The 23,763-nt window shown below is 43.0% G+C and overlaps 1 protein-coding gene across 1 annotated transcript in view; it reads left to right on the top strand.

Moving 5' to 3' along the window:
* LOC138638119 (probable cation-transporting ATPase 13A5) overlaps positions 1–23,763 on the top strand; it is a 611,270-nt gene that overhangs the window by 563,417 nt on the left and 24,090 nt on the right. The window contains exon 26 of the mRNA XM_069727143.1: positions 3,708–3,882. Within this exon, the coding sequence (XP_069583244.1) occupies positions 3,708–3,882 (175 nt within the window). The remainder of the gene's footprint in view (positions 1–3,707; positions 3,883–23,763) is intronic.

Here is a 23,763-nt window from a genome sequence, read left to right as displayed (position 1 = left end):
ATTTTCCCCTCACTCCTCTCATTCCCCTCTAACACTTGTCATTTCGACCTCACATCTGTCATTTTCCGATCACTCCTTTATTTTCTCTCACACCTCTTCATTTTCACCTCACACCCCTCATTTTCACCTCAGTATATACATGTTTGTCATCTCCCTTATATATAGTATACACCTGTATGTCTTCTCTTGAATATAGTATATACCTGTATGTCATCTCCCCTGTAAATAGTATATACCTGCTGTATGTCATCTCCTCCTGTATATTGTATATACCCATGTGTCATCTCCTCCTGTATATAGTATATACCTGTATGTCATCTCTTCTGATTATACTATATACCTGTATATTATCTCCTCCTATATATAGTATATACCTGTATGTCATCTCCTGTATATAGTATATACCTGTATGTCATCTCCCTTGTATATAGTATATACCTGCTGTATGTCATCTCCTCCTCTATATACCTGTGTCATCTCCTCTTTTATATAGTATATACCTGTATGTCATCTCCTCCTGTATATAGTATATATGTGTCATATCCTCCTGTATATAGTATATACCTGTGTATCATCTGCCCTGTATATAGTATATACCTGTGTATCATCTGCTCCTGTATATAGTATATACCTGTGTGTCATCTCCTCCTGTATATAGTATATACCTGTATGTCATCTCCTCCTGTATATAGTATATACCTGTGTGTCATCTCCACTGTATATAGTATATACCTGTGTGTCATCGCCCCTGTATATAGTATGTACCTGTATGTCATCTCCTCTGTATATAGTATATACCTGTATGTCATCTCCTCCTGTATATAGTATATACAAGTGTGTCATCTCCCCTGTATATAGTATATATGTGTGTGTCATCTCCTCCTGTATATAGTATATACCTGTGTGTCATCTCCTCCTGTATATAGTATATACCTGTGTCATCTCCTCCTGTATATAGTATATACCTGTATGTCATCTCCTCCTGTATATAGTATATACGTGTGTCATCTCCTCCTGTATAAAGTATATACCTGTGTGTCATCTGCTCCTGTATATAGTATATACCTGTGTGTCATCTGCTCCTGTATATAGTATATACCTGTGTGTCATCTCCTCCTGTATATAGTATATACCTGTGTGTCATCTTCTCCTGTATATAGTGTATACCTGTGTGTCATCTCTCCTGTATATAGTATATACCTGTGTGTCATCTCCTCCTGTATATAGTATATATCTGTGTGTCATCTCCTCCTGTATTAGGCCGCGTTCACACATTATTTGGTCAGTATTTTTACCTCAGTATTTGTAAGCTACATTGGCAGCCTGATAAATCCCCAGCCAACAGGAAGCCCTCCCCCCCTGGCAGTATATATTAGCTCACACATACACATGATAGGTCATGTGACTGACAGCTGCCGTATTTCCTATATGGTACAGTTGTTGCTCTTGTAGTTTGTCTGCTTATTAATCAGATTTTTATTTTTGAAGTTTAATACCAGACTTGTGTGTGTTTTAGGGCGAGTTTCATGTGTCAAGTTGTGTGTGTTGAGTTGCATGTGGCGATATGCATGTAGCGACTTTTTTAAGATGAGTTTTGTGTGGCGACATGCGTGTAGCAACTTTTTGTGTGTCGACACAAAAGAGAATAGTAAAACCAAAAACACTCAGTTTGAAAAAAATGTTGCAGTAATCCGCAAGTGCTAGTAAAAGATGTAAAAAACAGGGTATTTGGTTGATACGTTTTTTGCAAAAAATGTATACTAAGCTGCTCTACCAAACTTCAAGGTATACCCTTATCAGAGCAGTCCTAACTAATGTATGCAATCCCTATCTGATGTATTTAAAAACCTGATCATCTGTATATTACCTGTGTGAACAGGGTTCAGAGAGGAAAAATCCATGTGTGCATACAGAGTAGAACAGCTTTTGTGCAGATAGCCCAAGAGGAGTGGTGGGTAGCTCCCCAGTCTTGTAGACACAAGAGAACAATTATGGAAACAGGAACAAAAGCTGTTCTACTCTGTATGCACACATGGATTTTTCCTCTCTGAACCCTGTTCACACAGGTAATATACAGATGATCAGGTTTTTAAATACATCAGATAGGGATTGCATACATTAGTTAGGACTGCTCTGATAAGGGTATACCGTGAAGTTTGGTAGAGCAGCTTAGTATACATTTTTTGCAAAAAACGTATCAACCAAATACCCTGTTTTTTACATCTTTTACTAGCACTTGCGGATTACTGCAACATTTTTTTCAATCTGAGTGTTTTTGGTTTTACTATTCTCTTTTGTGTCTTCAGGTTTCTTGGTGGTGTGTGAACATGATCCTACAGACTTGTTCACTGTGCAAGTAGCCCATGTGTTCCTGTTTCCATTTTTGTGTGTCGAGTTGCATGTGACAGGTTAGTGTAGCAAGTTGTGTGCAGCAAGTTTTGCGCATGGCGAGTTTTGCGCGTGGCGAGTTTTATGTATGGTGCGTTTTGAGTATCTGCAAGTTTTGTGTGAGGCAACTTTTGCATGTGTTGCAACTTTTGTGCATGTGGCAATTTTTCCGCTTGTGCAAGTTTTGCGTGTGGCGCGTTTTCCATGAGGTGAGTTTTGCACGTGTGGCGAGTTTTGCGTGAGCCTAGTTTTGCATGTGGCAAGTTTTGCGCATGGCGAGTTTTGAGCGGCAACTTTTGTGTTTCGACTTTTATGTGTTTGCTGAGGGTGGTATGTGTGTTGAAGCACGTGGTAGTGTGTGGCGCATTTTGTGTGTGTGTTTATATCCCCGTGTATGGTGAGTATCCCATGTCGGGGCCCCACCTTAGCAACTGTACAATATATACTCTTTGGCGCCATCGCTCTCACTCTTTAAGTCCCCCTTGTTCACATCTGGCAGCTGTCAATTTGCCTCCAACACTTTTCCTTTCACTTTTTCCCCATTATGTAGATAGGGGCAAAATTGTTTGGTGAATTGGAAAGTGCGGGGTTAAAATTTCACCTCACAACATAGCATTTGATGCTCTCAGGGTCCAGACGTGCGAGTGTGCAAAATTTTGTGGCTGTAGCTGTGACGCCTCCAACACTTTTCCTTTCACTTTTTCACCATTATGTAGATAGGGGCAAAATTGTTTGGTGAATTGGAATGCGCCGGGTTAAAATTTTGCCTCACAACATAGCCTATGACGCTCTCGGGGTCCAGATGTGTGACTGTTCAAAGTTTTGTGGCTGTAGCTGCGACGGTGCAGATGCCAATCCCGGACATACACACATACATACATACATACACACACACATTCAGCTTTATATACTAGATTAAGTATGAGCACCATGCACTGAAATACAAGCTCTTATATGTTTTGGTATGCTACCATTTAAGTTATTAATGGTTCTATGAAGACTGTTCTGCTGCACACTTGGGTATGAAATGATCAAGATCTGCTGTTGGCAGGCCTCTTACAATTGACAACCATCGAAATCACAGATGTACTTGAATAAAGACAAGTTCAGAGATGTTGCAGGCCCTGGTAGAATACAGTGCAATATGTTGGCACTTTTTAAGTAAAATATTAATAACAATAATTATATTAATCTTCGTGATTGCTATTCTTGCAAGGCAGTAACTTAAGATTTGTATAAACCACTATAGATGTCAAAGCAAGTACAGATCACATATACTGTATGTTTCCTAAAACACAACTTTTGTTCTTCTCTCACAGTGAGTCTAACCGGTCCTGCGTCAACGTTAGCCCCCTACAGACCTGCAATGAGTCTCCTTTCTCCACCTTTACTGCTCTCAATGGTTCTGCATATTTCATTCACCATCATCATACAGACCACTGCCTTCTTCCGTGTGCAGCATCAAACATGGTACAATGAAACACATGTTTTTAGGTGAGATCATGTGCTTTATTTTTGAAACCACAGTGTTGTCAGTACTATAAAAGTCAGTCTACTGGTTTTTAGTGATGAGAGAATTTTCAGCACTTTTGCAATGATAATGGTTGTGTACAATGAGTGTTTTGCATGTGTTTGATGAGGGAAGGGGGTTTGCAGAGCTCATAGGAGCTGCGTTCTTGTAAACTTTTTTTTTCCTACCTTTATGTGTGCACATTGCGGCTAACCAATCAGGGCGCAGGATACATCCACAATGCCCTGACACCACAGTTTGTGTCATTGGCTGCTGAAATCCCATGTCCCTTTCCATATAAACAGCAGACTTCTTGTTGTAGAGCCATTTTGACATGGTAACAGCACAGAGAGGCTGCTCCTGATGCTGGCGCTATTAACAGCAAGATTTTAGCTAGTTAGTTAGGCAGTTTTATATCACTCAGAGAGTGTAGCTAGCTAGTGTCCAGTGTGGCTGTTAAATTTACCTTCCATCATTTTTTTGGGCCATTACCGAGTTCCACAGACAAAGCCAGCAGGGCACATGTCTTACAAATGTGTTGTGCACTACTTCCATTGTGCTCCATGCACGAGTATAGCATTTTAAATAATATTTTTCACTAGCTAAATGTGAAACAGCTTGCTGTATGCCACTTTGTCATTTAGTGCTGTGATGATATGAAACTGTCTGCAGACCTAAAGCACATTAAAAAATTATAATTTTTCAGTTGCAAAAAGTTGCAAAAGCCCACTATATCACACTTTGTCATTTTGTTGGGTTGCAAATAATCTGTCTGTAGATCTCACGCACATAACCAAAAAACATTTCTGTTGCTAAACATCATACAGAGGCCACAAAAAAATTCTTCTGTTCCTAGTGTCATACAGTAAGGGACCTGACTTTATAACACACTTGATGCTCAAACTATTTTAGAGGCCTGATCCAGAGGCCAGCAAAAAAAACTTATGTTCCTAGTATCATACAGTAAGGCACCTGACTTTCAAATAGTTTTCAGCATCTAGTGTGTCATAGTGGTGTTTTCCAGAGGCCACCGGAAAATATTATGTTCCCAACTTCATACAGTAGGAGACTTCTGACTTTCAAATTGGTTGTAGCATATCTTCTTTGTCATACAGGCCTCATCCACACTCAAACAACTCTTACTTCTGTGATTAACGTGATACAGCATGCCATATTTCACCTTGGAAGAAATTCAGCTGTTTTCAGAGGTGGGGCAGAGTTTAAAATTTTTGTTGCAAATACTGTTCTCCTACCAAAGTATCTGAGCAACATGCTTGGGAAAAAGCGAAACCGTGGTGGAAGGGGAATTAAGCCTGGTATTCAAGGTGTATATAAGGTGTTAGTGAAAGCACTAGTGAGCCAACCATGTCAATTCCTATGCAAAGACATCTGACAACTTCTATTACTGGATGGGCTACTCTATTACCTTTCTTTGGCAGGCGCATAGTGGTATGCCTTGTTGATGAGACACAAAAAGAGCATGTGCTGGAGTGGATGGCAAGAGCAGCTTCAAATGGGCAATACCAAGTGCATAGAATGTGATAACACAGAGGATGATGATGATAAGGTGTTAGTTTCCTGTTCCTGTGAACATAGGGGCATACAGCTGAGAAGGTAATCTGAGGAGGAAGATGAGGAGACACCTAGCGTTGCAGCCATGATAAGCAATAAATCCTCAGCCATAACTGTGGCTGTGACCAGCAGCATCCACGGGTCTGCAGCTCACAGGGGTGGCAGAGGTTGCCTAGCCTGGGCCTTTCTTGACACTGCAAATGATGAGCCAACTTACTTAATCTGCCTGCTTTGCAAAAAAAATGTTAAAAAGTGCAATAATTTGACTACTACATGTACGATACTTCACATGCGCAATCAACATGTGTTGCTCTGGGAATCCCACTGTGCTAAAATGCAGACCTCAATACCCATCAGCGGCCCCATCAATTGCATCTGCTGCTTCTTCCTCCTCCTCTGTTACAGTGCCACCCATTGAGATGCAGGTCTTCAACCGCACAAAGTAAAGAGATTGAACTCCACCAACTTTAATCTGTTGGCCATAGAAATGCTACATTTGCACTTGGTAGATACAAATGGTTTCCAAAAGCTGATGGCCATCGTAGTCCCCCAGTACCAATTGCCCAGTCACCATTTTTTTTCTAAGAAAGCTATGCCTGCCCTACACCAGCATGTCACAGAGAACATCACCCATTCCTTGACTAAATCTATGTCAGCCAGGGTGCATTTCACCACAGACACTTGGAAGCATAGCCAATGGCATTACATCTCGCTGACTGGGCATTGGGTGACTCTGGTGGCTGTGGGGGCAGGTGGTCAATGGGCTGCTCCACAAGTCTTTGTATCCCCAAGGCTTGAGGGACAAACTCAGTATCTAACAGTTCCTCCACTGCTTCTTGCTCATCCACCTTCTCTAAGGCCTCCTCTTATGCCCTCAGCATCTTCCTTAATCAGACACATGTTCGAACAGTGCAGATAGAATCCCTCCATTATGGGCTGACTTGGGTTGGAGTAGTGGTATTGCAACCACTATGGGCAGCACAAGCAGGTAGTGTAGTCAGGAATAGCCAGGCAACAGTACATAGGTGCAGTAATGTAGTTTACAGGATCAGCATGAGATAGGAAGATTGACTAAAGTCTGGTAGCTCAATAATCTTGCAAGGAAAGAAGTACAATGATAGGTTTACGTAGGGTGTTCAATGAGAGTGGAACCAATCAGGAACTCAGGGTGGAGACACAGGTACTTGTATCTGGGTTAGAAAGGAAATGTCCAGCGGGCTGAACAGCTCAGATAGAAGAACTGATGCCTGGTGCACAAGAGCCGCTGGTTTTGAATCCTGACAGTATGCCTTTCCTTCCAGAATGGCTTCTGAACATCTCTGGTGCTGGCTTCTCTGGATGTCTCTGATGAAAACTTCTTTTAAGCCAGTGTGCATGAACATTGCCTTCCAGCTCCTTTGAATTATTTTCTGGTCCGTAACCCCTCCACTGCACCAAATATTGTAGTCTTCCTCTGAATCTTCTAGAGTCTAGAATGTTATGCACAATGTACCCCTCTTCACCATGGACTTTTTCTTTTGGTGGAGGTGTCTGAGTTCTACCTGGAAACAGGTTATCACTGAATGGTTTGAGCAAGGATACATGGAACAGAAGGTGAATTTTCAGGCTGTTAGGAAGTTTTAAACAGAAATCAACTGGGTTAATTTGTGCAGAAATTTGAAAAGAACCTATGAATTTTGGACCCCAATTTACAAGACGGTAAGTTCATTTTCAAATTTTATTTTAGAAAGCCAAAGGCTACTTTCACACTAGTGTCGAGCTCGGCCCGTCGCAGTGCGTCGGGCCGAGGTTACCGACGCTAGCAGTGAATGTGCCGCACAACGGGGGCAGCAGATGCATTTTTCCAGCGCATCCGCTGCCCCATTGTGAGGTGGGGGAGGAGTTCCGGCCACGCATGCGCGGTGGGAAAAAGCGGACCGTCGGCAGCAAAAACGTTACATGTAATGTTTTTTGCTCCCGGCGGACCGCCACAACACGGCGCAACCATCGCACGACGGTTGCAACGTGTGTCAATGCGTCACAATGCGTCGCTAATGTTAGTCTATGGGGCAAAAACGCATCCTGCAGACAACTTTGCAGGATGCGTTTTTTCCCCTAAATAACGCATTGCGACATATTGAAAAAAACGCCAGTCTGAAAGTAGCCAAACTTGTCACTAACCTGAAGGGTAGGAGGGGCTTTGAGATGCTTATCTGCTGCTTATTCATAATCTTTTTGAGCCTTTTGTAACATCTCAGTTAGGCCGGTGTCACACTTGCGAGTTTTACGGACGTAAGAGCGCAGAAACTACGTCCGTAAAACTCGCAAAAAATACGGCACAATTATTCTCTATGCCCCTGCTCCTATCTGCCGTATTTTACTGATCAGTATTATACGGCTTTCTACGGCCGTAGAAAATCGCAGCATGCTGCGTTTGTCACCGTATTGCGCAAATAAAACACCAATGAAAGTTTATGGAAGCCCCAAAAATACGGATTACACACGGACCAGCAGTGTGACTTGCGAGAACTACGCAGCGCTGTTACAGAGAAAAGCCGGTAATTCAGTGCGGTGTACAGTAAAATCACACTGACAGCTTACAGTAGAATAGGTAGAATAAATATGTACACATAGAATAGGTATATATATATATGTCAGTGAGACACATATATGTATATATATTCTTACTTCATACAGCCGCGAAATAGCAAAAAGCCGGTAATTCAATTACCGGCTTTTGCTTTCTCCTTCCTAAAACCCGACATGATATGAGACATGGTTTACATACAGTAAACCATCTCATATCACCATTTTTTTTGCATAATCCACACTACTAATGTTAGTAGTGTGTATCTGCAAAATTTGGCCGTTCTAGCTCTTAAAATAAAGGGTTAAATGGCGGGAAAAATTTGCCTGGGCTCCCGCGCAATTTTCTCCGCCAGAGTAGTAAAGCCAGTGACTGAGGGCAGATATTAATAGCCTGGAGAGGGTCCATGGTTATTGGCCCCCCCTGGCTAAAAACACCTGCCCCCAGCCACCCCAGAAAAGGCACATCTGGAAGATGCACCTATTCTGGCACTTGGCCACTCTCTTCCCATTCCCGTGTAGCGGTGGGATATGGGGTAATGAAGGGTTAATGCCACCTTGCTATTGTAAGGTGACAATAAGCCTAATTAATAATAGAGAGGCGTCAATTATGACACCTATCCATTATTAATCCAATTGAATGAAAGGGTTAAAAAAAAAACACACACACATTATTAAAAATTATTTTAATGAAATAAAAACAAATGTTGTTGTAATATTTTATTTAACGCCCAATCCAATCACTGAAGACCCTCGTTCTGTAAAAGAAAAAACATAATAAACCAACAATATACTTACCTTCCGCAGATCTGTAAAGTCCAACGTTGTAAATCCTTCTGAAGGGGTTAAAACATTTTGCAGCAAGGAGTTCCGCTAATGCAGGCTGCTCCTTGCTGCAAAACCCCGGGGAATGAAGCTAAATATAGGTCAATGATCTATATTTAGCTTCATTTGCAGTGAGGCGCCCTCTGCTGGCTGTTCACAGATCGTGGGAACTTACCTAGAAAGCTCCCAGGCTTTTTTAACCCCTTCAGAAGGATTTACAACGTTGGACTTTACAGATCTGCGGAAGGTAAGTATATTGTTGGTTTATTATGTTTTTTCTTTTACAGAACGAGGATCTTCAGTGATTGGATTGGGCGTTAAATAAAATATTACAACAACCTTTGTTTTTATTTCATTAAAATAATTTTTAATAATGTGTGTGTGTTTTTTTTTAACCCTTTCATTCAATTGGATTAATAATGGATAGGTGTCATAATTGACGCCTCTCCATTATTAATTAGGCTTAATGTCACCTTACAATAGCAAGGTGGCATTAACCCTTCATTACCCCATATCCCACCGCTACACGGGAATGGGAAGAGAGTGGCCAAGTGCCAGAATAGGCGTATCTTCCAGATGTGCCTTTTCTGGGGTGGCTGGGGGCAGGTGTTTTTAGCCAGGGGGGGGGCAATAACCATGGACCCTCTCCAGGCTATTAATATCTGCCTTCAGTCACTGGCTTTACTACTCTGGCGGAGAAAATTGCGCGGGAGCCCACGCCAATTTTTTCCGCCATTTAACCCTTTATTTTAAGAGCTAGAACGGCCAAATTTTGCAGATACACACTACTAACATTAGTAGTGTGGATTATGCAAAAAAAATGGTGATATGAGGTGGTTTACTGTATGTAAACCATGTCTCATATCATGTCGGGTTTTAGGAAGGAGAAAGCAAAAGCCGGTAATTGAATTACCGGCTTTTTGCTATCTCGCGCTGTATGAAGGAATAATATATATACATATATGTGTCTACTGACATATATATATATATATATATATATATATATATATAGACAGTATATATGTTTTTATTTTTTTTTTAACACATGGATCCCTTGTATAGGTGTATGTCGGTTTGGCAAGCCTGCGATAAAAACACGCAGTACGGCTGCCATACGGATTACATACGGAGGATGCCATGCGCAAAAAACGGTGACACACCCTGCCTACAGAGGAGCTACGGACCACTATTTTCGGGACTTTTCAGTGTATTACGGCCGTAATATACGGACCGTATTTGCATACGCTGAGTGTGACGCCGGCCTTAGTTCCTTCTGAACTTTCTGCAACTCTGTAAGTCTGTTTGTAACAGCAGGAACAGCAGTAGTAAATGGAAGATTATACATAAATGCCAGATGCAAGCCAAAGTTATCAAAAATTGGCTTTGGGATGTAAAACGGTTTCTGGAGTTATTATTGGCAAATTCTGCTGTTGGTAAATAGTCCACCCAGTCATCCTGGAGGTAAGGCTACTTTCACATATCAAGTTTTTGCCATCAGGCAGGATCCGTAGAATTTTTTAAAAAGGGGAACTGGTGCAAAATGTGAAAAACTGTTGCACCTGATCCGTTTTTTTTTAAACTGGGGATAGAGTATGGATTTTCTCTTCTGGGTAAAAAAGGAAAGAGAGAGAGAGAGACTCCAGAATAAAATGCAGCTATGAGGCATGCTCAGAATCGGTATCTGGATTCACCAATTTCACCTCATGTTTCATCCGTTTATTGCCGGAACCGTCGCTGTGCGTTTTTTCACCCGGACTCAAAAACGTTCCTCTGGAAGTTTTCTCCGTCCGCCGTAAAACTAATTTTTGATGGATCCAGCAAAAAACGGATAAAACGTAAGGCCATCAGGCGCAATCCGTTGCTAATACAACTCTATGAGAAAAAAACGGATCCGGCAAAAACCTGATGTGTGAAAGTAGCCTAAGGCCGGGTTGACATACATGAACGGGCTGCTGTAACACATTTTCCGACTTGTCACATCGCTAGCGCAGATAGAGCATCTGCTAGCTCTATCTGCGCTAGCAGTGACGGACCCGGAAATGCTGCAGCCCGCGTCTCGGGGTCCGTCACTCAATGACGGCACATCGATAGTTCACACCCATTGTGGGCATGTGCTAGCGATGCGTCCGACATTGAATTTAATGGCGGTGTTACCGGACAGCGTTACACCATGTTATGCCGCGGTGTAACGTAGTCCTTCTAATGGACGCCATTAACGCTATGTGAACCCAGCCTTAAAAATAAAGCAGCGCAGGTATTGTTCTAAAGTTTGGTTAGTCCTTTCAGTCTGATCATTGTATTGTGGGTAGAAGGCATTAGAAAAATTGACAGTAACTCCTAAAACTGTACAAAAGCTTTTTCAAAATTTTGATGTAAACTGAACACCTCTATCAGAAATTACATTGTCAGGGATTCCATTCAGCCTTAATATCTGTTTGACTTTTTATTCTGTGGTTTGTTCAATGGTAGGAAACCCTTTAGTTGGAATAAAATGGGCCATCTTTGTGAGCCCACCCTCCACAACAAGGATAACAGTCATTTCTTTTCTTTAGATGGAGGTAGGTCCACAATAACATTAATTGACATTGCCCCAGGCCTGTATGGAACTGGAAGAGGTTGAAGGAATCATAGAGAAGATTAGGGCATCTTGGTCTGTGCATATGTTAAACAAGAGGAAACATGTTTTCCCACATCGTTCCTACAATTTGGCCATTAAAAAGAACAAAACAGTAGTTCTAGCCTTTTCTTGACTCCAGTGTGCCCTACAAGTTTAGAGTCATGAACAAATTTGAGGACTTCAAGTCGAGTAGATGTAGACTCGGTGATATATATATATATATATATATATATATATATATATATATACATATATAGATCAACGTCTTTAGAAGGATATAAAGGGAACCTGCCACCCCCAAAATTGAAGATGAGCTAAGCCCACCAGCATCAGGGGCTTACCTATTCTTCTGGAATGCTGTAAATAAGCCCCCGATGTATCCTGAAAGATGAGAAAAAGAGGTTAGATTATACTCACCCAGGGGCAGGCCTGCTGTGGTCCGATCCGATGGGTGTCGTGGTCCGGTAGGGGGCCTTCCATCTTCTTATGAGGACGTCCTCTTCTTGTATTCACGCTGCCGCTCCGGGACAGGTGAAATTTGTCTGTGAAAGTAAGAAAATAATCCAGCTCAGGAAAATGTATAAAATCGAAAATTCTTTATTCCAAATAATTTTTAAAACGAGAAGAAACACTGCATGTCAAAAATCAACAATATCCAAAAAATGGAAGGACAACCATGGTACAGCTGAACGCGTTTCGAACACAAAGTGTTCTTAGTCCACTGCTGAGGGCAGAGCAAAGTACTGCAGTGAGCAGGTGTCGGGAAAGGTCAGAGAGGCCCGACACCTGTGCACTGCAGTACTTTGCTCTGCCCTCAACATTTGACATCATCAAAGTATCAGAATCACCTACATAAACCACATGCGTGGTTCTACATGATATAAAGTCACGGACAGTGTGTTGAATGGGGCCAATCCTAATTACCATATCAGTTACATGGTAAGAACAAAAATTGCAATGGCCACATCTAAAATTTCCTTTTGGAATGCCTGCTCTTAACCAATTTTCCTGCTCATTATTAATTCTATTACGTACCAAAAGATCTTTTACATGTTTTCCGCGGCAGCAGGCAAAAAGAGGACCCCTACTACTAAGTTTTAATAAATCGGGATCTTTTTCCAAAATATGCCAACTTCTCCTAATTGCTGATCTAATGTAACTATCCATGGGACCAAATTTAAAACAGAATGTAAATCTTTTTTCAGAAGTCTTCTTTTTTACTTCCCCCACTGAGAGAGAGGTTAACCTCTTCTTGACCAACAACTCATTGAAGTCCTATGTGGATTGCGAGAGAGTACCGCTGGGACTGAGGGTCTATAAAGATATGTTACTGTTCAAAGACAATAAACAATTTGTTATGGAGTGGGAGAGGATCTTATTGAAATGCTCTCAGGATCTTCTCCAGTTGGTCTTACAGCAAGACATGAATAATTATGACATGGTGAAATCTGAGCTTAGTAAACCAAAAGAGGAATTAAAAACAAGATTGACTGATAGCCAATGGACATTATTGGATAAGAAGCTTGACAGCAGAATGGTGGCCATTCAGTCCGAAATAAAACAAAAGAAACATGATAAATTTATCCGTGATAAAGCTGATTTTGATTCTAGACATGTTTTCTCGTGGAATAAAAACAAGAATGTGTAAGACAATCACAGACATTTTAGATCAAGGAATAACAGAAATAGGAATCCTAAAAGATTGCATAAAAAGACTATCCAACTACGGACTCTGATTCAAGTCCTAATGAGGACATTGTGACCGGAGCCGGTGCATCTACTTCTTTTTCTCCTTTGGGAACTTCAGCCCCTTAAGACGCAGGATGCGTAGAGGGGGTAGGAAACATAGAGCCCGGCAATCAGCGCAGAAAGCAAGTCTCTTGGAAAACGGCTCCCCAGCAGATGAGCCAGTAACAACAGTAATAAACTTGACCGACCGTGATCTAAGTGGGGCTCATCTTTCAGTTTTGTCAAAAGGGTTAAATTACTGCCTGCCTGAAAACTTTGATTGATTTGGTAGATTTTAAAATAGATTTGTATAAAGCAGTAAGGAAAATCCACTTGCATAAATCTTTTATGTCTTCTAAAGGTATGGTTCTTGAAAAACATCCAGGTGAGATTCCTTGCACAGTTGGCCCACTTGGTTTCATGGTTGGGGATGATATTGATATAAACATGCGAGATGATGCTCAGTTGCTGCTTAGCCTTACCGATCTGAAGGGCACTGAGAGAAAGTCTCTAGCTCCTCCTTTTACGCCTTTTACAGGGGGGGTGAAATCCACGAATGTGCCCTCAACATCTCCGGGTAACCTTATTGATGTTTTTGAAAAACAAGTAATAAATGATGTAGAGGCTCTGGTTTATCAGAAACTACCCTCTAATTTGACAACGGTAGAAAAACGTGCCTTAATGGATATTAGGGGTTGGTCTGACACTATTGTTCAAGCTGCGGATAAAGGAGACAATACCGTCTTTTTGTCAGAAGATTACTATATTTTGGAGGCTCATAGACATTTATCTAGAACTGACACCTATCTTAAATTGGGTTCAGACCCCACAACCAAGTTTAAAAACGAGTTAGGTTTGTTTCTGAGGACTCATGTGGAATTGGGAGTCATATAAAAAAAACAGGCTGAGAAGCTTCTGCCAGATTTCCCTGAAAAACCTTATAAGTATAATGTTCCGAAAGGTCACAAGTCTCTGAGCCACCCGGTCGCCCAATTGTGTCCGGGGTTAGCTCGCTCACAGAACCTTTATCGCGCTATCTGCATTGGTTGCTGCATCCGCTGCTCCCTGACATACCTTCTTATGTTCACGATACTAAAAACTTTTTGCAGGTTCTAACGGGTTTTGTCTGGCAGGAGGGCTTCTCTTTGACTTCCGTCAATATAGAGAGCTTGTACACCCATATTCCACAGAGTTTAGGAATTGAGGCAGTCAGAGAAGACCTCATTCACACAAATACGAACAAAAACACAATAGATTTTATATGTGATGGGTTAATGTTTATTTTGAAGCACAATGCTTTTAAGTTCGCCTCAACATGGTATCTACAGATAGAGGGGACTGCCATGGGTACGCCTGTCGCATGTACCCTGGCTAATTTATTCCTTGCAGTTTTCGAAGAGAGATACTTTTACTCAGGTAGCAACCTATTCTTGAAACACATAAAACTGTACATCAAGTGCGTGGATGACGTGTTCATAGTGTGTGATGGCCCATGGGAGTCCTTTCATTCATTTGTTGAGCACCTGGGGTGGTCCAATACCATGAACATGAATTTCACGTCAGTGTTTGGAGGCTCGGTGTTAGAATTTCTAGATGTTAAATTGTGGGAGAAGGATGGCACGATCCACGCTGGGGGTTTTCGAAAACCGTCTGCCACAAATTCGTTGTTGCATTACAACAGTGCCCACCCACAATACACAAAAAACTCTCACCCCTTTAGTCAGTTTTTAAGGGTTAAAAGAATAAACAGTAGCCTCGGTGGTTTCAATAGACAATCTGATGAGTTATATAACAGGTTCCAAGATCGTGGGTACCCCCGCCCTGTGTTGGATGCTGCCCTAGCTAAGGCTGAGGTGTGCGGTATAAACAATCTAGCAGTAGGGGATGTAAAAAAGAAGACTTCTGAAAAAAGATTTACATTTTGTTTCAAATTTGGTCCCATGGATAGTTACATTAGATCAGCAATTAGGAGAAGTTGGCATATTGTGGAAAAAGATCCCGATTCATTAAAACATAGTAGTAGGGTCCTCTTTTTGCCTGCCGCCGTGGAAAAAATTTAAAAGATCTTTTGGTACGTAATAGAATTAATAAAGAGCAGGAAAATTCGTTAAGAACAGGCATTCCAAAAGGAAATTTTAGATGTGGCCATTGCAATTTTTGTTTTTACCATGTAACTGATAAGGTAATTAGGATTGGCCCCATTCAACACACTGTCCGTGACTTTGTATCATGTAGAACCACGCATGTGGTTTATGTAGTTTTTTGCCCTTGTGGCTTTTTTACATTGGGAAGACCATTCGCCCTCTTTTTGTAAGGTTCAGGGAAAACTTTAATTCCATTAGTTCTGGCAAGGGAGTCCCTCGCCTCATTAACCATATGCGGTTATGCCATGGAGGTAATGCAGCTTTGATGCGTTTTGCTGGTTTAGAGATTGAACACTAGATGGTGGCCCGATTCTAACGCATCGGGTATTGTAGAATCTGTATGTAGTTTATTTACAAAGTTTTCAGAATAATGCAATTTACACACAGGATTCGTCCGGCCGACCGCGAGCAATTAGCAAAGCGTGGTTCAAATTGCCACGTAGTATATTGCCCAGCCACATAGTTTATTGCACATCCACGTGGTATGTAGCTCAGCCCACTTAGTATGTTGCTCAGCCACATAGTATATTGCTCAGCCACGCAGTATATAGCGCAGCCACATAGTATATAGCACAGACACGTAGTATATGGCACAGACATGCAGTATATTGCCCAGCCATGTAATATATTGCTCAGCCACGTATTATATTGCCCAGCCACATAGTATATTGCTCAGCCACATAGTATATTGCTCAGCCACATAGTATATTGCCCAGCCACGTAGTATATAGCACAGACACATAGTATATAGCACAGACATGTAGTATATTGCCCTGCCATGTAATATATTGCGCAGCCATGTAATATATTGCACAGCCACGTAGTATATAGCACAGAGACCTAATATATAACACTGCCCATGCAGTATATAACACAGGCCACGTAGTACATAGCACAGCGATGTAGTATATTGCCCAGCCACGTAATATATTGCACAGCCATGTAGTATATAGCACAGATACGTAGTATATAACACAACCCATGCAGTATACAACATAGGCCACGTAGTATATAGCACAGAGATATAGTATATTGCACAGACACGTAGTATATAGCACAGAGACGTAATATATAGAGTAGCACTGCCCCTGCAGTATAGAACACAGTGATGTATTATTTTGCCCAGCCACGTAATATACTGCCCAGGCACGTAGTATATAGCACAGCCCACATTGTATATAGCACAGAGATGTAGTATATAGCACAGTTCACGCAGTATCTAACACAGCCCACGTAGTATATAGCAATGTGGGCACCATATCCCTGTAAAAAAAAGAATTAAAATAAAAAATAGTTATATATTCACCCTCCGTCGGCCCCCCCGGATCCAGCCGAGGCATTTACCGATGCTTCTTGCGACGCTCTGGTCCCAAGAGTGCATTGCAGTCTCGCGAGATGATGACGTAACGGTCTCGTGAGACCGCTACGTCATCATCTCGCGAGACCGCAATGCATGGACCGGTCACCGCGAGGAGCTGGAAGGGCCTGGGCTGGATCTGGAAGGTGAGTATATAATGCTTTTTTATTTTTTTTATTATTTTAACATTAGATCCCGTGCCAATGTCACTGATTGGTCGCGCCGGCGGGGCACAAGCAATAAGCGAAGCGGGATTTAAATCCCACGCCGATATCGCCGATTGGTCGCGCTGGCTGACCACGACCAATCAGCGAGGCAGGATTTAAATCCTGCGCCAATGTCGCCGATTGGTCGCGCCGGCTGACCGCTACCATATAATGAAGCGTGATTTAAATCCCGCGCCAATGTCGCCGATTGGTCACGCCAGCTGGGCGCGAGCAATCAGCGAAGCGGGATTTAAATCCCACGCCAATGTCGCCAATTGGTCACGCCTGTTAACTGCGACCAATCAGCGAAGCGGGATTTAAATCCCACGCCAATGTCGCCGATTGGTCGCACCGGCTGACCGTAACCAATCAGCGAAGCGTGATTTAAATCCCATGCCAATGTTGCTGATTGGTCGTGCCGGCTGGGCGCGAGCAATCAGCGAAGCTTGATTTGAATCCCGCGGCATTGTCGCTGATTGGTCGCGCCAGCTGGGCGGAAGCCATCAGCGAAGCAGGATTTAAATACCATGCCAATGTCGCCGATTGGTCGTGCCTGTTAACCGCAACCAATCAACGAAGCAGGATTTAAATCCTGCACCAATGTCGCTGATTGGTCGCGCCGGCTGACCACTACCATTTAACAAAGCGTGATTTAAATCCCGCACCAATGTCGCCGATTGGTCACGCCAGCTGGGCGCGAGCAATCAGCGAAGCGGGATTTAAATACTGCACCAGTGTTGCCGATTGGTCGCGCCTGTTGACCGCAACCAATCAGCGAAGCGGGATTTAAATCCTGCGCCAATGTCGCCGATTGGTCGCGCCAGCTGACCGCGACCAATCAGCGAAGTGGGATTCCCGCGTCAATGTCGCCGATTGTAGGGAGTGGCCATTTTGCGGCCGGACTGTGCCCGACGCTCGCAAGAGTGCATTGTGGTCTCGCCAGATGATGACATAGCGGTCTCGTGAGACCGCACGTCATCATCTCGCGAGACCGCAATGCATGGATCGGACCGTCGCGAGGAGCGGGAAAGGCCTGGGCTGTATCCAGGGGGGCTGACAGAAGGTGAGTATATAATGATTTTTTATTTTTTTGATTATTTTTAACATTAGATATTTTTACTATTGATGCTGTATAGGCAGCATCAATGGTAAAAAGTGGGTCACACAGGGTTAATAGCAGCGGTAACGGAGTGCGTTAGCCGCGGCATAACGAAGTCCATTAACGCTGTCATTAACCCTGTGTGAGCGCTGCCTGGAGGGGAGTATGGAGCAAGCGCCGGGCACTGACTAGACGGAAGTAGGGAGAGACTAATTCTCGGCCGGACTGTGCCCGTCAGCGACATGGGATTTCTGGGACAGATAGACAAGGCAGACAGACCCTTAGGCCGGCGTCACACTTGGCGTAAGGCAATACGGAACAAATTATACGTCCGTACTACGCGTTCAATACGCCAAAATGTCTCCGTAATCGACTTCCGTAGTTAATCTGTTTCTTAGGTGTGGTCGCGTATTTTGCGCATGTGCTTGTGCGTGTGTAATCCGTATGTGATCCGTATGGCGTATTTTTCACGCACCCTCACAAAATGGACATTTAACAGTTTTCAGGCCTGCAAATAATTTAAACCATCATTAAGCACAGTATTTAAGCCCTCTACAACAGGTGGAGCCCTCCCATCTGCCCTATATGTTCTCTAGCATATTTTGCCTGTGTTGCTTTGACCTTACAAACATGTCTGACCCTGTGTATTTAAGCACAACTCAGCGGGTGTTGCTTCACTGGGTGTTGTCTCGTTGCTTTGGCCAGCCATATCAGGTCAATGTTGATCCGCGAAGGAGGAGACGAAGATTGTGGGTACATCCTCTATTGACCCAACACCAGAGTAAAGGACATTTCCAGAGACTATATTCAGCTTTGAGGGCACATCCTGACAAGTTTTACCTGTATAGTCGCATGTCCATCAGGACTTTTGACATGTTGTTGGAGATCTTACGTCCTGGGATCACCTATCAGGACACCTGGATGAGAAAAGCCATCTCTGCTGAGGAGCGTCTGCTCCTAACCTTACGGTATGTATTCCACATTCGCACATACTTTTTTTCATTTTGTTTTTTGACAAACTGTGTGGTGTCCTACTATGTTTCAGTAACTTAACTTGGACATGAAGCCACAAGCACATATAAAAGAATGGTGTAAATATTCTAGTATATTAAGATTGTAAAATGAACCTTTTTCTATTGTAAATAATGTCATAGTAAATGAAATGTACACTTGTGCTTATTCATGTTTTCATAGTCATCATGTTAATGTTTTTTTTACCTTTTTCTTGTTTTGCAGCTTCCTGTCCGCAGGCTGGTCCTATGCGGGTCTACACCTGGAGTTTCTGATTGGGCGGTCGTCAATTTCAGGCATTGTTAGGACAACCTGTTCACAAATCTGGCAGAAACTTCATGAAGTTGTGTTGCCTGAGCCCAAACAGGAGGATTGGCTCAAAATCGCCACTGGTTTCAAAAATAATTGTGACTTCCCTAACTGCATTGGAGCTGTGGATGGGAAACATATCAGGGTGCATAAGCCGCCGAACTCTGGTTCCCAATTCTACAATTACAAGCAGTTTTTCTCTGTAGTTCTGTTAGCAGTTGCTGACAGTAACTACAGGTTTATAATTGTAGACATTGGGGCCTATGGGCGAACTGGAGACTCTAGGGTCTTCAATTTGTCCATAATGGGTCGGCGCCTACGTGACAACCAGTTGAACCTCCCACCACCACAACAACTCCCAGGCTCCAATGCGGAAGCAGTGCCTTTTGTTTTGGTTGGAGATGAGGCCTTCCAACTGACGAGGCACGTCATGAGGCCTTACCCCAGGCGCAACCTTGACCGCCGGCGGAGGGTGTTTAATTTGAGACTTGCAAGGGCACGGAGACTGGCTGAGTGCGCCTTTGGTATTCTTGTTGCCAAATGGCGGGTTCTTCAGTCTGCCATCCAGTTGAGTGAGGCTACAATCAATGAAGTGATCAAAGCCTGTGTAATTCTACATAATTTCACAAGAATACATGATTGTTCCTCTCCAAATTTTGAAGATCACCTCATGAACAATGTTATTAGGCCTACCCCATATGTCCCTCCTCCGCGTCGTCCACTTTCTGGTCTTAAAGTTCGTGATGTCTTTACAAATTATTTTTTGACTCCTCAAGGTGCTACTCCCTGGCAAGACTATGCATTTTTGCAGGTGTAATTATTTTGATCTATAAAGTATGTGTTAACCAATTTATAAACTCGGTCTGTTGTATTTATTTTTTTCACATATGGTTATCAGCATATCATGTGTGTGTGATGGAAGAATGAATAGAGCGCATCCAGACTTTGATTGTTAGTAATAGAAATTTTTACTGATGCAAATTTGTTATGGTCTTGGTTATTTTTTTGGCATAACCATTTTTTGGAATAAATCTTTATTTTTTTAAATCTTTATTTTTATATAGCGCTAACATATTCCGCAGCGCTTTACAGTTTGCACACATTATCATCGCTGTCCCCGATGGGGCTCACAGTCTAGATTCCCTATCGGTATGTCTTTGGAATGTGGGAGGAAACCGGAGTACCCGGAGGAAACCCACGCAAACACGGAGAGAACATACAAACTCTTTGCAGATGTTGTCCTGGGTGGGATTGGAACCCAGGACCCCAGCGCTGCAAGGCTGCGGTGCTAACCACTGCACCAACGTGCTGCCCACGGAATCTAAATGGCCTTTTTTGGGTGGCACAACAAATTAGTAACAACATCCACAATAAAGACTGCTATGTAGTCACAATCCAAAAGAATATTGTGGAGACAAATCATATAAAAAAAACAAAAAAAAGGCAAAAATAAATATAAAAAACCAAACAAAACTTAAAATAACAAAATTACAAGTCCTGGTAGGTAGGTGCAGGAGATGTAGATTGCTCAGGGTCAGCATCAGATGGCCTTTGTAGGCCCAATTGTCCAGCACCTTGTGCAGATGTTGTAGTGGCCTGAGGGACATTAGCCCAACTATGATGCTGGGAACTTGGAAGAGTGGGGCGAGGATTTTGGAGATACCCCTGCTGTTGCTGACCATATGGCCGGGAATCATACCCCAACCCAAAATGACCATATTGTCCATACCCAGGTTGGGACCAGCCTCCAGCACTGGGTGTGGACAAGTGGCCATATTGGGATGGTTGATGATATCCCGCCATATGTTGCTGAGGTTGCCATTGTGGGTTCGTTGTGGGTTGGGGTTGAGGTGTTGGCTGACGTGGAGGGGGTGCTTCAGATCCTTGTTGAGCAGCCAGGCCTTGTAATCTCTGAGGCCGCAGAATATTTTCAGGTGACATCTGCCACTGATCAATCATCTGCAAGAGATTGTATGGGTTATTTGGGCGGGTGCATGCGTCAATAAGGATCTGAAAACACCCTCTCACGCGAAGCCTCAACTCCCGCTCTATGGACCTTAAGTACTGGGCAAGGCTCCTTGTAAAGCCCTCCTCCCCATCATCCTCTCGAACCCGGGCCAAATAGTTCATGACCCCAGCATCCACGTTTCTCCTGCTTTGGATAAGCTCTCTCCTGCGGCGTGAACGCTGTGGTCTGACTGCAGCCTGTGGGGATGGATCCAGGGCAACAATTGGGCTGCTGCTATTTCCAGGGTCATCCTGGCTAGGTGGTGGTGCTGCTGCTGATGATGATGCTGCTGCAGATGCGAACTGTGGGGCCTCTTGTTGTGGTTCGGCTGCAGATGGAGCTGCCTGGCCAGATGAGGAGGATCCAGGAGGGATGGAGCCTGAGGGAGCAGCAGATGGACCAGCCACCTCTTCACCTTCACCAACTGGGTCAATGACCAGTTCAGAGTCAGACCCTGTCTCCGTGTCAGTGAGGTTAGACTGAGTTCTGAAAAAGAATAATTTTTTATTTTTCAAATTTTAACTGAAAAATTTTCTCAAAATTAATAATTAGAAAAAGTTAGTGATGTTTTTACTTACGGCCTGAGGTCCATGCTGGGGTTAAGAAAGGTTAGGCGGTCGAAATATAGATATTTCCTTTTTTTAGGAGGTGCCCCGGCTCCACTTCTCTCCCGCTGCTGCCTCTCCCTCCTATACTGGTCACGGATACTCCGCCACCTTGTTGTAACATCACCCACTGAAACAACAAAAATTAAACACATTGATTAGCCCATTATGCAGAGTGCTCACACAAGGTGTAATTGACTACATTTGTAGAGCACATTTAACCCCTTCACGACATGCGCCGTACTAGTACTGCGCATGCCGTGTCACCCCCTTTGATGTGGGCTCCGGCGGTGAGCCCACATCAAAGTCGCGACATGTCAAGCTGTTTTGTACAGCTGACATGTGCGCGCAATAGCGGCGGGTGAAATCGCTATTCACCCGCCGCTATTAACCTGTTAAATGCCGCTGTCAAACACAGACAGCGTATTTTAACTACCGCATCCGGCCGGGCGGCCGGAAATGACGTCATCGCCGACCCCCGTCACATGATCGGGGGTCGGCGATGCATCAGGAAGGTAACCATAGAGGTCCTTGAGACCTCTATGGTTACTGATGCAGGCCTGCTGTGAGCGCCCCCCTGTGGTCGGCGCTCACAGCACACCTGCATTTCAGCTACATAGCAGCGATCTGATGATCGCTGCTATGTAGCAGAGCCGATCAGGCTAAGCCAGCTTCTAGCCTCCCATGGAGGCTATTGAAGCATGACACAAGTAAAAAAAAAATGTTTTTAAAAATATGAAAAAAATATAAAAAATATAAAAGTTTAAATCACCCCCCTTTCGCCCCATCCTAAATAAAACAATAAAAAAAAATCAAACATACACATATTTGGTATCGCCATGTTCAGAATCGCCCGATCTATCAACTAAAAAAAAAGCATTAACCTGATCGCTAAACGACGTAGCGAGAAAAAAATCCGAAACGCCAGAATTACGTTTTTTTGGTCGCCGCGACATTGCATTAAAATGCAATAACGGGCGATCAAAAGAACGTATCTGCACAAATATGCTATCATTAAAAACATCAGCTCGGCACGCAAAAAATAAGCCCTCACCCAACCCCAGATCACGAAAAATGGAGACGCTACCGGTATCGGAAAATGGCACTTTTTTTTTTTTTTAGCAAAGTTTGGAATTTTTTTTCACCACTTAGATAAAAAATAACCTAGTCATGTTAGGTGTTACTCGTACTGACCTGGAGAATCATAATGGCAGGTTAGTTTTAGCATTTAGTGAACCTAGCAAAAAAGCCAAACAAAAAACTAGTGTGAAATTGCACTTTTTTTGCAATTTCACCGCACTTGGAATTTTTTCCCGTTTTCTAGTAAAAGACATGGTAAAACCAATGGTGTCGTTCAAAAGTACAACTTGTCGCGCAAAAAATAAGCCCTCACATGACCATTTTGACAGAAAAATAAAAAAGTTATGGCTCAGGGAAGGAGGGAAGTGAAAAACGAAAACGCAAAAATGAAAAAGGGCCGCGACTTGAAGGGGTTAATATTAAATTTAACAAACACACAATTATCAAGCAAGGCCACAAGGACAGAGTCCACTAACCTCTATCACAGAAAGTACAATTAATGGGAAACACTGTTAGTAAGGGACACCTATTCAAAATCCGTTTATCATGTACAACACCATGTATCTACTGGTGTGCTTTCTAGTTCTTTCATGAATATTTAAGAATTTCTGGATGAGAAATTCAAAGTAGTATAAGGGCCTGCTGTTTAACAAGAACATTACATTTCAAACATGGGTGTACTTACTTATCTGTCGCTGTGCCTCACGTGGCTGCTGGTCATAATGTGGGAAGAGGGACC

This window comes from Ranitomeya imitator, chromosome 5, assembly GCF_032444005.1.
Source record: "Ranitomeya imitator isolate aRanImi1 chromosome 5, aRanImi1.pri, whole genome shotgun sequence".
NCBI lineage: Eukaryota > Metazoa > Chordata > Amphibia > Anura > Dendrobatidae > Ranitomeya > Ranitomeya imitator.
The sequence above is the reverse complement of the archived record's forward strand: the minus strand, read 5'-3'. Positions and strand labels throughout refer to the sequence as shown.